The sequence below is a fragment of the Vanessa cardui genome, chromosome 8 (assembly GCF_905220365.1).
Source record: "Vanessa cardui chromosome 8, ilVanCard2.1, whole genome shotgun sequence".
In the NCBI taxonomy this organism is placed as follows: Eukaryota; Metazoa; Arthropoda; class Insecta; order Lepidoptera; family Nymphalidae; genus Vanessa; species Vanessa cardui.
Window position 1 is genome coordinate 14130476 of NC_061130.1, and position 17290 is coordinate 14147765.

General features: G+C 34.2%; 1 protein-coding gene across 7 annotated transcripts in view; it reads left to right on the forward strand.

Annotated features, from left to right (window-relative positions):
- The window catches only part of LOC124532015 (muscle-specific protein 300 kDa), a 197069-nt gene that overhangs the window by 33217 nt on the left and 146562 nt on the right, over nucleotides 1–17290 (forward strand). For 5 of the 7 annotated variants that reach the window (XM_047106633.1, XM_047106636.1, XM_047106634.1 and 2 more), the window contains exon 1: nucleotides 1984–2527. The exons of 1 other annotated variant lie outside the window; for it this stretch is intronic. In XM_047106633.1, coding sequence (XP_046962589.1) covers nucleotides 2020–2527 — 508 coding nt within the window. In that variant the 5' untranslated portion in view covers nucleotides 1984–2019. Of the gene's footprint in view, nucleotides 1–1983; nucleotides 2528–17290 lie in introns of those variants that run through there. One more of the 7 variants, XM_047106639.1, reaches the window with a different exon arrangement.

Consider the following 17290-nt stretch of genomic DNA (forward strand, 5'->3'; position numbering starts at 1 on the left):
TGTAAACTTTATCTGTATAGGTTGGTGCAAGAGCATATAGGCCACCTGTGGTGGTGGTCACCATGATCCATAGACAATGACACTGTAAGAAATATTAACTATTCCTTACAACGTCAATGTGTCATCGACCTTGGGAACTAAGATGCTATGTCCCTTGTGTTATACTGGCTCACACACCCTTCAAACCGGAACACAACAATAATGAGTACTGTTATTTGGCGGTAGAATAACTGATGAGTGGGTGGTACCTACCCAGACGGGCTTGCACAAAGCTCTACCACCAAGTAAAATTTATTTGAAAAACAACAACAACAACAAAAAAATCAGAACTTAAGTTTCGAGACAAAATGACCAAGTAAGAAGTGAACCTTAATCGGACATAATTACTGAGTTTTCGAATCATGTGCTTAATTAATTATATAAGCAATACAAATAATATTGCACAACGAATTTGATAGTGATGGCAACACGGCAAATAAGTCATAGGACTAATATACTAACTATGTAACACCAATGTAATAGAGCATTAGGCATGATATATTGTTATCAAATATTAATGTCGGCAATAATGTGACCAATTTCGGCAACCGCAACTTTAAAGGATATCAGCCAACTGCGAAGGATGAATACAGGAATATTTTTCACAAGTGTGTGTGCAAATACAGATGTATTCCTTCACTCTCACAATCTAATATTGGAGAGTTCAGACTCAGCCTTTCCGTGCTGTCACACTGTTAGAAAATCCAGTAACTTTTTAACGGAATTGGGGACCCAAAACTTTTGGATCTTTAGTCTGGATCCGTGGTCTTATCTAGCCACAACAATCCAGATTGCTTCGATATATATATAAATAGATTGAAAGATTGTTTTACAGCGATTTCAATGGAACTTTATAAATCTATAAGCCACTATAAACAACGTAATTATTACTATAGATTTTAGTTAACATTAAGTACACTTCGGCTTTCACAAGCGGTAAACGAGATGGTCGAACAATAATGACTAACCGCGTTAAGACTTAACTGGGACGCATTATGACTTTAAAGGAACATCCAGTTTATAGCCCATTGGTTCTCCTCGTAGATTTTAGAGCGTCCGATATGGCGAGCTGAGTTGGCCCAGTGGTTAGAACGCGTGCATCTTAACCGATGATTTCGGGTTCAAGCTCAAGCTAGCACCACTATATAAATGTGCTCAATTTGTGTTTATAATTTATCTCGTGCTCGTCGGTGAAGGAAAACATGTTGAGGAGACCTGCTTGTGTCTAATTTCATAGAAATTCTGCCACATGTGCATTCCACCAGCCCGCATTGGAACAGCGTGTTGGAATATGTTCCAAAACCCTCTCCTTAATGGAAGAGGAGGCCTTAGCCCAGCAGTGGGACATTTACAGGCTGTTACTTTACTTTACTCCGATATACCGGGTTTTTTTTTGACGTTTTCCTTCGTCAATTAATATATTTCTTTAAAATCGGATACAACGTTTACATATATTTTTAAAAATAACTTAGTATAAATAAAAATTGTGATATTAAAAAGATAAGTTGCAATTACATACTTGTACATTATCGAAGGAATGCATTATCTGAGACCGATACTGTGCGAATTCTATGATAATACTAATAATCTCACTTTCAATATAAACTTCATATTGTGCTGTCGTATGGAGAGTGTGTGTTTGTTAAAAGGGAGAGTCATTCAGAGTTTATTTCTTATCGATTGTTTACACGCGAAACATTACCTTAATGTTTATAATATGCACAACGCTTTGGGTAAATATTAATAAATGTATCAATGACTGTTAAACGTTCAAAGCGTCTTCAAAGAGGTCATTAAGTCACTGGGGTACCGAGAAAAAAGTTACAAAGCTCACTCGAGCGCTTTGTGAAGCTTTAAAGAAAAAGCGTTGAGTCGTCTGGGCGACGTCTCGTCGCACGTGGCCTCGCGCATGCTCGCAGCCTTAACTTAACTCGTACTCGCAGTATCGAGCGAACTTCCGCGAGGGGAGGTCATGTCGCTATGTCCGACGACGGCGGCTCACCGTCGCACAGCGGTCTACGCGACCGCGTCAGCTTTTTCGAGCGAGTCTGGTCCGGTCGCACCAAGAGCGACTCCGTCGACGCGACCACGGACGTAGACGAGATAGAACGTAAGATAGAACAGCGTAAGAGGCGACCGGAGTCGCCGAAGATCGAAGTTAAGTTAAAACACACACGCGACACCCAGTCGCCTTCGAGGAGTTTCGAAACTCCTTTCCCCAATTTGAAACTGAGACATGTCGAGCCCGAAGACGAGAGGGTCGAGCGCCAGGTCGAGGAAGGCGACCTGGCGGCCGGCGTCCGCTTCGTCAAGTTCGAGCGTGTGACCGTGAAAAGGACTGTGACGGAAACTCAGGGCGAGGATCGGCCGGACTCCCCGCAGACCGAGTGGTACTCTGAGTACAAGCATCATACCCTGCACACAGCACCCAGGAAGGATTACGTGCGCAGCAAGTCGGAATATGACTCGCACATTGCAGAAATACGAGGTAAATAGATTTTTTAAAGGTCACGTTGATGTCATCACTGTTATTGTAGCGGTCACATAGTGTAGTTTAATTGGTTTCAATTCCATGGCTGATTGTAGCTGAAGCGTGAAGGAAATTTCAAAACTATTACAATTAAATTCATTTGTAAAACGTAACATTCATGTTTAAATTAAATTATGGTAATATACTAATATACATTTTGTATGGTAGACTCTAGACGGCCATATAAAAAAATAACACGCTTAAATTCAAACAATCGAAAGTACGACATTTGAAATGCAAATATTATTCCCGCGAAAATATAGATTAAGTTGCAACAGAGACTCGAATATAATTCTCATTCGTTTCCTAAAATTCATTACAAATTTCATATTATTTATATTCTACGCATGCTTACTCTAGTTTTATTTTGATGTTAAATATGTAATACATACAAAAACATAATACGTACCTGCGTAAAGAATAAATAAATAATAAATTATAATAATAATAAATAACTAGAGAACCGCCCCGGCTTCGCACGGGTGCAATGATATGACATCACAGTAGAAATTTTCCATGTATTATATATAAAAACCTCCTCGAATCACTCTATCTATTGAAAGAAACCACATCAAAATCCGTTGCGTAGTTTTAAAGATTCAAGCATACATAGGGACATAGGGACAGAGAAAGCGACTTTGTTTTATACTATGTAGTGATTATAAATATCGGAATATTAATAATACTATTTAAGCGATAGTAAGTATGTCTGTTTGTTAATTTAACACGACTAATCCACATCAACATAGCTTGGATAAGGATGTGGCATACGGGAAAAACGGTATTATTTAGAAACAAATAGGCCGGATATAGGGACGAGAATAGCGAGTTATCGATATTTAATACGTCTGTTATTGATTTATTATTAATAGTCGATGTTTAATCGTGCAAAGTGGAGCAGATAGCGAATATTCTTTGATTAATATGCTTTCTTATCGACCGTATTATATTACCGTAGCGATGTGTAAAAATTCCCAACTATGACATAATGCTGAGACGGGATAGATATATTATCTTATCTAGAAGCAAGGTTGGTGAGCGTAATTATAAATATTTTGTGTTTTTGTTATCGTAATGCAATAAACCTAAATATACGTACGTATATATAAATGAGTATAGATATGTACGTGTGTATATGATGGAATATCTTGTAAACGGTTTTATTTTGTGTTTCTGTTTGCTTGCGTTATCTTGACACAAGTAGTACAAATGTTGTTAAATGCTGTTTTGTAGATGTTTTTTTTTACTTTAAGTGAAATTACACGTAAAAATAGTAACCTAATGTATCGATAAACATTGGTAATAAAAGGTATATACGCAATAGATAGACTTAAGACATTTCTATATTAAAAAAAACTATCTTGTCGATTTTCTAACAAGATAGGCGAATTCATATTCCTTTCTCCCTGTTTACACAAAATATCCTTGGTATTTTTGTGTTCCGGTTTGAAGGGTGAGTGAGCCAGTGTAACTACAGGCACAAGGGATATAACACCTTAGTTCCCAAGGTTGGTGGCGCAAAGGCGATATAAGGAATGATTAATATTTCGTATATATGTACACATATAAAAATACGTTTAAAAACTTCCTATAAGCATCTTATTTGAATGACACTTTTCAAGATTATAAGTATCACTGGCGTATCTAAGCGGATAGACTATCCGATATACTTACTGAGAAAAAGGCGGACCTTAATACATTTTTGATAATACATACAACCTTTTTGTTATAGTGTCCTATGATCCGGTGCGTTACGAAAAGTCGTGTTGTAATACATTTTTGATAATACATATAACCTTTTTATTTTAGTGTCCTATCAGTTTTGAAAAAGTAATTAATCTGAATGAGACCAATAGTCACAATTTGTTTCGTAGTAAACTGCAATGATTTATCCCATAATAGTTACATCAGTACTAGTATACCTATTTCTAAAAGCAATCATGCAAAATTACATTTTAATAACGCAACGATTTTATTATAAATAATTATAATTATTAGAGAAAATTTTAAATTACACAATTAAAAACAACCGGATGCATTTGTTTGCACTTTTTATCATTCTTTGATTTATTCTTATTTGAAAATATATACTAATATTATAAGAGTGAAAGAAACTCTGTCTGACTGTCGCTCTTTCACTACAGAACCGCTGAAGCGAATTTGATGAAATTTAGTATGAAGCAAATTTGATTTCCAAGGAATTCTGTTAAATCCGTCATGTTCCAATTTTAAACGTTATCGAGCCAATGTAACTATAGATATAGTTTATATAACATTTTATTTTCAAATATTGTTGGCGCATTGGCGTCGCAAGGGTTGGTTAATATTTCTAAGAACAGAACCAATGTAACTATAGATATAGTTGACATAAAATTTTATTTCCAAATATTGTTGGCGCATTGGCGTCGCAAGGGTTGGTTAATATTGCTAAGCACAGACGAAGGCGATGTCTTTAGGTCGTTGTGGTCCTTACCATTAGTTGGCCTACTTGCTCGCCCGAGATCTCACACAAAATCAAGTTTGAACTCTAGGATTTACGGTATGACTGGCTACTTGTCTTCACTGACACATGACAACCAACACCCTAAAATGCGAACGAAGCCGCGTGTAACAAGTAGTTTATATTAATATTCGTTGTTATTAACAATGGCTGCTTTTAAGACAAGCGACTGGCGTCGGTTTCGCACGTTAATAACTATAATTTAGAATTCATAGTACTTAGGAACAATGTAACACTTTACTAATGTTTTTTTTACATACAAACAAACATATTATACTTTATCCTCTTAATATGTATGTGATATTTTAACTGCAGCACGCGTACTTAGTTATAAAATTTGAGGCATATATTGAAAAAGTTTTAAGCAAGAAGTAATTCAGAACACCGTAGAACACGAGCGTGATTTATCAGGCTTTGATATGCAATATTGACTCTTATTCTTAAAAAAATATATACGATATACGGATCAAAATGGCGTGTCATCGTAACTTGGTTGGTTGGCATACTATGTGATTTTTACAAACTACAAAATCGCACTACTAGTTGAACGGTTGTATGACATTGAGAGCATGATTTGCTTAAAAAATAAATTTAAAATGAAACTAGGAGGGTCTATTGATAGTGGACAATAGTTCAAGGTCAGGTTTGAACATATTTAAAAATAAAAATAAATAAATATTTGATGTCAGCGTTATTGACGCTTCAAAAATAAATTACCTACTTGCAATCAGGCTCATTTATTTTGTTATTATACTTATGAATTAATTAATAACATAAATAAGCTACATGTTAATTCGGTAGTTTGTTAGAATATATTTATATATATATATATCAATACTAAAAATCCACCACGTGATATATAACCTCATAATAATAATGTCTGTATATAAATTATATACAACTCTTTTATATATTAGAAACTTATACATATATTTAATAAAGTCTAAATATTATGTTTGTGTCAGCAGATTACAAAATAAAGGCAGGTAGAGCGCACGGAACATCGCAGTGAAGCAAAGATCACTTTAATAAAAATTAATCAATTATAGACTTATTAACAAAAAGACGCATCATGGCTTACTATCGGGGATATATTCTTTTGTTTTTGTTGCTTCACTATGATGTGCGTTCTCTATACCTTTTTATAGTCTGTGGTTTCAGTACATTGTACACCAAAAACTTGGCATACTTAAAGGTAGTCTCGAGATAAGTTATCTGTTATGGTTTGTGCGAGTGTGACGCCGTAATTACTGGCCATGATGTCATCGCTCGACCATTGTAATTCATGTTTATTGCGTATTATTATGTTAATGTAATAAAAAAACAGCTGAGGTGACCCAGTGGTTAGAACGCGTGCATCTTAATCGATGATTGTGGGTTCAAACCCAGGTGAGCTCCACTAAATATTCATGTGCTTAATTTGTGAAGTAAACATCGTAAGCAAACCAACATGTGCCTAATTTCATATAAATTCTGCTACATGTGAATTCCTAAGACGCATTGGAACAGCGTGGTGGATTATGTTCTGAGTCTTCTCCTCAAAGGGAGAGAAATAAGTTTATTCTATTGTACTGCTTAAATACAGGCTGGTTGTGTGATTCAATCTAAGCATCACATGCAGTTTTCCTCACGATTTTTTTTCTTCCTATCACCTAAAAAAACGGAATAAATAAACACAATTATTCACGTGGAAGTTAATTTATTCCTTGGGTTTGAACCCGATATTATCGGTTAATACACGTGTTCTATTCACTGAGATATCTCGGCTCTAATAAATTAGATTTTATCTTATTCGCGTTGGTGGAATAGGAAATACATTTTAGTAAGACGCTAAGACTAATTATGCCTTATAAAGTACATTATGTTGGTACCATAAATATTAAAAATAACAAAGAGATCAAGCTTTGGGTAACTAAACCATTACTGGGGTAAGTTTTTCTCTCCTTTTCTTTCCTAAGGATTAAGAGATTCTTCCACGCTACTCCAATGGTTTTCTTTTTAAGACATTTTTGACGTATGTTTACAAATTCCAAAGGTTTTATCGAAAAATCGAATCGACTAGGTGATACTTTATAATTTACTTTACTATACAATAGTATATATATACTACATGTAGGTAGTTAAAATATCAATGTAAAGAGAAAAAATATAAAATAAATGTGTGTGTGTGCGTGTTAATCACTGCGTGTGAAATAGAAGTGTTTTTTTGTCTCGTTGTGTTGACGCATATTCCTCACACAGAGTTTACATCCATATATAAAATTACTAAACAATCGAAAATGACATATTATCATGACTCTTTAAAAGTTTAAAGACACTAGCGACCCGGCCAGGTTTCTCACGGGTGCAATACTGATACTAAATATACTACAGAATTTGTTTATTTACGACATCACATTACAAACTTCTAAAATTACCAGTGTTGCTTTACTACATTGCCTATGTATTATATACAAAAATCTTCCTCTCGAATCACTCTATCTTTTTTTTATGGTATAGGTTGGCGGACGAGCATATGGGCCACCTGATGGTAAGTGGTCACCATCACCCATAGACAATGACGCTGTAAGAAATATTAACTATTCCTTACATCGTCAATGTGCCACCAACCTTGGGAACTAAGATGTTATGTCCCTTGTGCCTGTAGTTACACTGGCTCACTCACCCTTCAAACCGGAACACAACAATAATGAATACTGTTACTTGGCGGTAGAATAAGTCGTGAGTGGGTGGTACCTAGAAAGATTAAAGAAAGTCGCATCAAAATCCGTTGCATAGTTTTAAATATTTAAGAATACATAGGGATATAGGGACGGAGAACGTGACTTTGTTTTATACTATGTAGTGATAGTGATAAATACCTATATTATCAAAACATACGAACTGATACTGAATATTAAAATCGAATTAATCTTGCAATATAAATGACTGCAGTTTCTATTTATAGAGTATATCTCATCATGTGACTTTCACGATTTATTGTTACTTGTAGAACATTAATTAATTAGGGGATGAAACATCTGACAAGTGAATGCTCTGTGGCGTATAATTGTCAATGATATCATCAACTTACTAGTCGCTGTCGTCTTTTATTCATGCCTCCGTTGAATTTCGTTTCAAAAGACGTAGCATTGAATAACAAATTACATTGAATGTGTATCGTGGTGTAGTGGATGGAATGCGAGCAATTGAAGCATAGGTCTTGGGTTCAAATCGTGTAAAAACTTTTAGGTATAAATGAATTAAAAATAATTTATGTCTTTGAGAAATGTTTTGTTTTGATAATGTATGAGAAAATAGATGTTCTCAATACATATTATAAAACAAAGTCACTTTCTCTGTTCCTATATCCCTTTGTACACTTAAATCTTTAAAACTACGGAACGGATTTTGATGCGTTTTTTTAAATAGATAAAGTGATTCGAGAAGAAGGTTTTTATACATAATTCATGGACAAATTCGTAAAGAAACACTTATAATTTTAGAAGTTTCTACTGTGATGTCATATCATTTAACCCGTGGGAAGCCAGGGCGGGTCGCTAGTTTTACATAAAATGTAAATGCCAATTGGGTTATCTAGCATCCGTAGGCGAGACGAATCTTTTTATGAATGCAGTAATTTGACTTTAGTGCATACTGTAAGATAATAATAACATTGTAACTAGATATGTCTCGTCTTAAAATGGTGTTCTTACTTTGTTTAATATCAATTTACATTCAAACTGTAGTATGGGTTATGGTGATTGCCTTATGGAGTTAGATAGAGTCTTTTGGCTGTTGATTCAGTCACGAGGCTCTGGATTCAAATATTGGGTCTTGTAGTTTATAAATAGTAGTTTGTGTTTTTGGGATGGGGATGTATATAGAGGTAGAAGATAACCAGAGTGACGATGGATGGATTGTGTGAAAGACGATATGGTTAGACAGAATGTTAGTTGTGAGATGACGTCTGACAGAGAAGTATGGAAGGAAAAGATATGCTACGCCGATCCCAAGTAAAATTGGGATAAGGGCAGGATTATAATGATGCAGGAGTGTAGGTTGAAACAGTTATACCAGTTTTATTCATATTATTATATCGAGGGGTTTTTCGACACTCACAATTATTTGAAGTACGTGGGGCGTTCCGGCTTCATCCCACTTGTGATAACGAGGGGATAGGCATCAGTTCGTTATCAGACATGATGATATTTGACATGTAAGTCTAATCGTTCACGTTTGTGATATATTTTTTTCGATAGTCAACTGACACTTCTCGGTTGTCACAAGTTCTGTGATATGAAATTAAATAAATCCTAATTAAATTTTTTGATGCTTCGTCATATACAAATTCCCGTGTCATGGGAATCATATAAACAGTTGTCCGACGACATAATCCTTCGGTCTCATAAAATTTGTGTTTGCACAAACATTTTTGGTTCCAGAACATCTTCTATGCAAAAGTCGTTCTGGTAGGACAAACTCTAACTCATGGCAGAAAAATAAAAGTATAATTATACGACATTCGCTTTGAATTTTTATAATATAAATACACCCTTCAAAATAGTATATCACTCAGTTTTGATTATTTCACGAGTTAGTAAGTGCAAAGTAAGTTCTTACAGAACAGCATTGCAAATGCTGTGTCCCTGAGACTTATTTTCAACTAACAAATGTCATTAATATTCAAATGGAGTAGATACAACCTTAAGTTTACGTGAAAAATATGGAATCGTTTCCAGAATGTTAATTAAAAAGCTCCATATGAGCCAAATTAGTGAATCTCAGGGGAATCAGCTAACTACGCAGTACATGAACTATGCGTATGCCAAAAAAGGAACATCCTATTCCGTAAAACTCTTAACCCAACCGAAAGGGCAAATACGTTACGATTTTTCCGAAGAAAAACCCAAAAATGTTTCATCAGCTTGAGCCAGAGCTTGAACTATAGACTTTAGATCAAGGAAATCATAAAGTCTTCCTTCTAAAAAGTAACGTATCAGTAAACTAAACCGCAGAAAGTCCTTGACAGTAACAACGCTATATGAAATATTATCCGAGTTTTCAAAGATAAAACGCATATGATACGTCAGTGTGAGTGAAGTTACAGGTGGTCACACACGGACGCGTATATTAAACATGGATCAATATGATTGGTATAATGACGATGCAACTCTTGGTATATGACGAAGACACAGTAATCTGCCTATTTCTTTATTACTTTGTATTGGAACTGAGTGGTTTGTTTGTAAAGGAACATCGCGAGGAACGCGACCGAATCCGACCTTCAATTGTTCGTCCTCAGTATATTTTTTACAATCAGAATATTCAGTAGCTCATGAAACTGTTTCGTATTAAACATATTCTCTTACTCTTAATAGCCGAGATAGCCCAGTGGTTAGAATGGGAGCACCTTAACCGATGATTGCGGGTTCAAACCCACGCAAGCACCACTGAATATTCATGTGCTTAATTTGTGTTAATAATTCGTGCTCGACGCTGAAGGAAAACATCGTGAAATTCTGCTGCTGTATTACACCAACCCGCATTGGAACAGCGCGGTGGAATATGTTCCAAACATTTTACTCAAAGAAAGAGGAGGCCTTCGCCCAGCAGTGGGAAATTTACAGACTTTTGTTGTTATTCTCTTACTATTCTACTAGATCAGACATTTTGAAGACTGGGATTGCAGACCTAATGGATTTGATCGCGTGACTGATAGCAGCCTAGCTCGTGTTCGAAGAGATAATATCTTTTTTTAAAGGTTAACTATCTTATTAAAATACAAGTTATTCCACGTTACAGTAAAGTGCTGGTTATATTAACGATCAATATAGTTTAGTAGAAAGATCAATTAATTCTTAAGAAGAACGTGGGTTCAAATCTCAATTTCTTTTTTTAAGATGAAAAGCGTGGAATTAATACTTGTTGACTTCCAGGATATATTATATACATATACAATTGTATTTAACTAACATGATTATTTTTAAATATTGAAAAAGAGTAACTACTTAATTTTCTTGCCGGTTCTTCTCAGTAGGATATACTTTCCGAACCGGTGGTAGTTTTACTTTATATAGTTGTTAAACGACGATTCGAAAGCTTATAAAAGCATCCTTGGATAAAGTATATTTTGATTTTATTTTTACGCCTCATAAACATTGGGAATCCATAACCATTCCTTATGCCAATGCGCTACCAAAATAGAAGCTGAGGTATTATGGTCCTTGCGCTTGTACACCGACTCGCTCTTTCAACTGATACGACAATGCTTAGTATCGGCGTTTGGTGTTCGGTGATAATTATTGAATGAAATGAAATTATTGAATTACATATAATAAAATTGGAGTGTCTGTTTGTAATATTAAAATAGCCCCTTTTTGCAAAATGCATATGTATGTATACACGGTATATGTACCAAATAATAACATTTTTTACATTTTTTGTCTATCTGTTCCGACTAATCTCTGGAACGGCTGGGCCGATTTTGTCGGGACTTTCACTGGCAGATAACAGACATAATAAGGAGTAACGTAGGCTACAATAATGTTTTTTTTTTGTTAAAGTCAAACGCGTACGAGGTCGCGGGCACAGCTAGTTTATTTATAAATTATTTCAACAAACAAATCTCGTGATGGCTACATTTCTTATTGAGATCATTTATCGTCTACTGTATTAAGCAATTTCTATCTTATCTCATAAGTGATTTGTTTTAATTTTGATCTATTATAATGTTTTGTTAATAGCTGATAAAAGTACGGTCAACAATGTATAATTATAATTCACTGATATTAACTTACATATTTTCTAGTAAACACATAAAATAGTTTAATGATACAAGACTAAGTAATTGATATGGTTACTTTGAATATTGTAATTTAATTTGACCTTGATTTGAAATTAAAATACTACCATAAAAATCTGCCTCCACTTTTAATAATGTAATCAATAGCAAGGTTGCACTATAATCACTGTAAAAGAAATTCAATTAGAAAAAAACATCAATAAAAACAATTATTTGATTCATTGAATTAGATCGAGTTTTAGTATATTAACAATTATTATCATCAAAAAAATATACGGTATGGTGCTATGAACTTTACTTGATAGCTAAAAATAGCTTTAATAGGGCAACGGTATTCGGACATCCTAACGCCGTGAAAGCCTTAGCAACAGTGGAGTTGTGACTTCTAAAACAAACTTCAAGAAAAAATACATAAATATACAAGTACTCTAAAGAGCTGAGATGGCCCAGTGGTTAGAACGCGTGCATCTTAACCGATGATTGTGGGTTCAAAACTAGGCAAGCACCGCTGATTCATGTGCTTAATTTGTCTTTATAATTCATCTCGTGCTCAGCGGTGAAGGAAAACATCGTGAGGAAACCTGCATGCAACAAATTTCATAGAAATTCTGCCACATGTGTATTCCACCAACCCGCATTGGAACAGCGTGGTGGAATATGTTCCAAACCTTCTCCTCAAAGGGAGAGGAGGCCTTTAGCCCAGCAGTGGGAATTTACAGGCTGTTGTTGTTATATACAAGTACTCGTAGTATATAAAATCGTAGCAGATTTAATTTACAAAACACATTTACCAATCAAGGTAATGATGTCATGTCCAATTATAGCAATTAAGTATACCATTTATCGCCAGAGGTCAAGATCGAGACCTGAGATATTTGGGCCAGAGAACTGCTCACACGTCGATAAAAGTTCTTTCGGTGTTTATTTTGTCACTTATAAATAAAATCGAATATAACACCTATTTACATTAAATGATATATTTTTGAGACGAGATGGCCCAGTGTTTAGAACGCGTGCCTCTTTACCGATGGTTTCAAACCCAGGCAAGGTATTCATGTGCTTAATTTCATACAAATTGTGCCACAAGTGTATTCCACGCGATCGAAATCGGAACAGCGTGGTAGAATATATGCCAAGCCTTCTCCTCAAAGAGAAAGGAGGTCCTTAGTCCAGTAATGGGAAATTTAATGCTGTTGTTATTGTTGATGTAATTTTGGAATAAAGTTCTATTGACACCTGGTAGTAGAGTAAACTGGCAGTAATCGTCAATTTAGAAAAAGCATTGTTACCTCTTTCTTTATCTCAGAATTATATATGCTAGAAAGAGAAAGAGATAAATTCTTATTTAAAAATCCCATTTAATTTAAAAAAATAATTTTGATAACAATTTTGTGATTGTCATTTAATTATTCTGTTATGTAGTACGTCGTATATAGCGAAAGCAAATGCGTTCCAACTGAGTGTTCTATGACAGCTCGTATTTTATTTTTATAATCTGTTTTGTTTTAAAGTAAAAATAAGTCCCCTCTGTTTGTTAATTATGAGTCTACTTCAATAAATAATATTTTGATTATTGATTAATTTGTTTAAACCATTTATTTTACTACACATACATTATATCGATTGTACACAAGAAAATAATTAAATTTAAAGAACACAGTGTTGGTAGCAATGGTTTCATCTCAGTATAAGCTGTGCTAATGCACAGCACTGATTTTCATATGACCCTTGACTATTGGGTAAATATAAACACAAATACACATGCGCGCACACGAAAATAAATAAATGAAATATAAAAACTAAAAGCCTAGCTAGCTTTATCCTTGAGAAAAACAAAACACATTTTACAAGAAGAAAAACATCACAAGGAACTTGAAATGAACCCGAAAAAAAAGACATTAAAAATTAATATGATCTTATTATTTATAAGACTATCAAATTAAAAGTTAAGTTTAAGTGTTATAAAGTAAAATATTTCTAAAGAAGCTTGTAAAGTCGTATACGATATTGAAGAGTAGAAATAAAATAGACAAGTCATGCTAATTTAATTAATATTTTCCTCATTTATTCAAATGATTGTAGTCGAATAACTCATTAATGGACGAACACGATTCTAAATTGTTAACTTATTAATAGACGCAAGATATTTCGATTTATCTGTTAAATAATAATCACATTAACAATACGAACGATTTATTACGTCTGAATATCCTTGATTAGTTGTAAATAGTCACCGTTCATGCCTTATCTTAATTGAGGATGCAGTAAAATATGAAATATACAAACTTGCTATACTAATTTCATCTCTATGTTAATTTTATTAAGGTCGATATCACACGTGTCGACACTTTTCTTCCATTGTTCACAATTTAAATGTGACTAATTCTTCTTTAATAGTGCCTTACACTGTTGCCTCATAATATTTTTAATATGCGGCATATATGCGTAGTTGTTCATTGTCCTATTTCTCAATTTATTCGACCTAATTTAATGGTGAACAATCTTGAAGTCTAACAGTAGCCTATAGGCCCTTTTTAATCCAGGATGCAAAAAACAACGAGTTTAGAGCTGCCTCACCAATTATTGCCAAGTCTTGAAGCAACGGAGAAGTTTCTCAGGTCTTTGGTCTTTTTTGGGTGCGATGCGAAAATTTACAAACTCAAACTCATATTCCTTTATTCAATATAGAAGCATCACACTTACTTATTGATTGTCAAATAAACACTACCACCGGTTCGGAAAAAGGAACACCCTGACCTGAGATGAACGCGCGAAAGAAACTCTTCTTTTTTATTTATTTTTGTGAAATTAATAAGATACATAGTAGTATATGATTAGAAATAGCCAGGAGGCGATCGTTTCATTCCCAAGGTGTGCTATCAAACATAAACTCGCTAATTGTATAGTAACGCTTGGTGTTTTACAATTGTTTTTTGCTGCAGATAGGTAGCACCATCTTGAACAAAAAACGTGGCGCCAGCATTGTCATACTGTACATAATCAGGTTGAAAAAAATCCAATATGGCATTGAGAGTTACGATTATAGGACTAAAAGCTTGGCCAAGTTAGCAGTGACCTCTCGAGGATTCAGGATCTGTAGCCTATAACTGCTGATTTAAAAAACAAAAACAACAGCCTGTAAATTTCTCACTGCTGTGTTAAAGCCTCCTCTACCTTTGAGGAGAAGGTTTGGAACATATTCCTCTACGCTTTTTCAATGCGGGTTGGTGGAAATTTAATAATGTAAAAAAAGGAAAAATAAAATGTTCGTTTTCTTTTTTTAAAGGGTTTTGATAAAACAAGTTTTCTTCACTTCCAAAGTATGCTACATATAAATCACTTATAATAAATTCGTAGCAGTATAATATTGGGAACAGAAATATATCTACTGTTAGAAGAAATCTCAAACTGTTAAGATCAAAACTAAAGGTAGTGGTCACTTATATGATGGTGTATATTTTTATTACTTTCAATGTCCAAATCATAATAACCTCGACCTTGGTTCCGCACCAGTGAGGCGCGCTTAAACATTCGCAGCGCACACGCACACATAGATACATTTGTTGATCTCATGAGAATATATTTCTCTCTTACGTAACTAGTGTTAAGTGCTGAGATGGCCAGGGGATAATAATTATCTTCACATTTTCAGGCGCTTAATTTGTGATAGCACTCCCATAGGAGCATGTGAATAGATTTTGTCAATTGTCTATGGGCGTTGGGGACTGTTTACTATCAGGTGTCTCATTTTCACGACCGACTATCTATATCATTAAAAAAATTGTAATACTTTAATATGAACGAGCGTGGTTGGTTACTTCAAGATAAGGAAGGAAAGGGAGGCCTTCTCCTTCCCTTACGAAGATAAGGATGAGTTTAAACTTCAATAAGAAATTAACTATTGTACAAGAATAAATAAATGGCAAATGTGAGAACTATTACATTCAAGAAAAAGAATGCCTACTGACTTTCTTACTGGTTCTTATCGGATGAATCTTCTTTCCAAAACGTTGGTAGATTTACATTGAATTAAATCCTGTACGTTGTTGATTTGAAAGTGCGTTAAGATATATTTTTATTAATTTATTATTTTTATCATCGAGAAGACCTGACTTGTAATATTTGTAACGTCTAATTCTGACATCTCGTCCGGTTTGATGAGACAATCGTCGTACTGCTTATTTTTTAAATAGGTTATAATGCTGTCAAACTTGTCTCATTCTTTCTGCTCTAACGATGTTGACATTGCTCCATATTGCTGATAGAATTTAATTTATTTTTGGTTATAATACTTCGGTCTACATTTTCAAATAACGTGTGTTGCTTATGTTTGAAATATTTCAAGGTCAGACCGAGTTTCGCGTCTAAATCCGACGACCACTTTCCGTTTCATTACGTTTTATTCAAATTATATCTCGTTTATTACAACGACATTTGATTTTATCTATAATAAACGTGTAAGTAACTCTGTCTTGTCTGTATGACATACTTTCACAACCAAATCAATGAATCGATTTTGGTGCAATGATATGAAGCAAACTTGAACTCCAAGAAAGGCTATTTTTTTTAATATAGGTAGGTTGTGTGTAAAAAAACTACAAAAATACAGTTGCTATTTGTCTGTGTGTAAGAAACAATGAATTACAGATTCTAAATCGTTGATCAGAGTCAGATTAACTAATCTAGAAAATCAATGGTCATTGGTCAATGACAGCTGATGACGTCATTTTCGACCAATGAGCATTCGTTATAAATTTGACACTGCTCGTCATTTCAAAAATAAGCAGTTTTACTACATAACTTAATTTAATTAAGATGCAAACAGAATTGGGACGATAACGAAACGTCAGTTCTATTTTTAAAATGTATTATGTGTTTGTTAAAAAAAGACCTTGGCGCTCAATACAGATATCATTAAAAAAAAATAACATTGTTTGCACTAAAAAAACAGTGTGGCCAGTTTCAATATTTCTAAAAACTTTGTGACTTTTAGCAACTGTATCCTTCATATATTGTTGATTCGTATGTAGCTCTCCATGTGTGGAGCGGTTCTTAGAATCGAGTTTTATTTACTAATAAATCACTTCTAATCTTTGATTTAGTAATTCGACCTCAGACGAGAGGTAACTGGTTTTGTCTTTATTTAGTATTATATTAAGCGTTCCGATTCTTTCAAATATGTTATGAAATTATCGTATTTTTCAAGAGGTTTTTTTTTATATTAAAATCTAAAAAGACTTTGTACTGACTAATATAAAAACTGATTCGATATGAGTCTTAGTCTAATTGAGTCGCAAAATTTTTGTATGTCCAACTATTTGACTATTTTTATAAAGGTTTGGAGTTACCACCATCTCTATTATACGGGTTGTTACACTTGGCAGTATATAGCTGACACATGCAGTTTTCCTCGCGATGTTTTATTTATTTATTTATT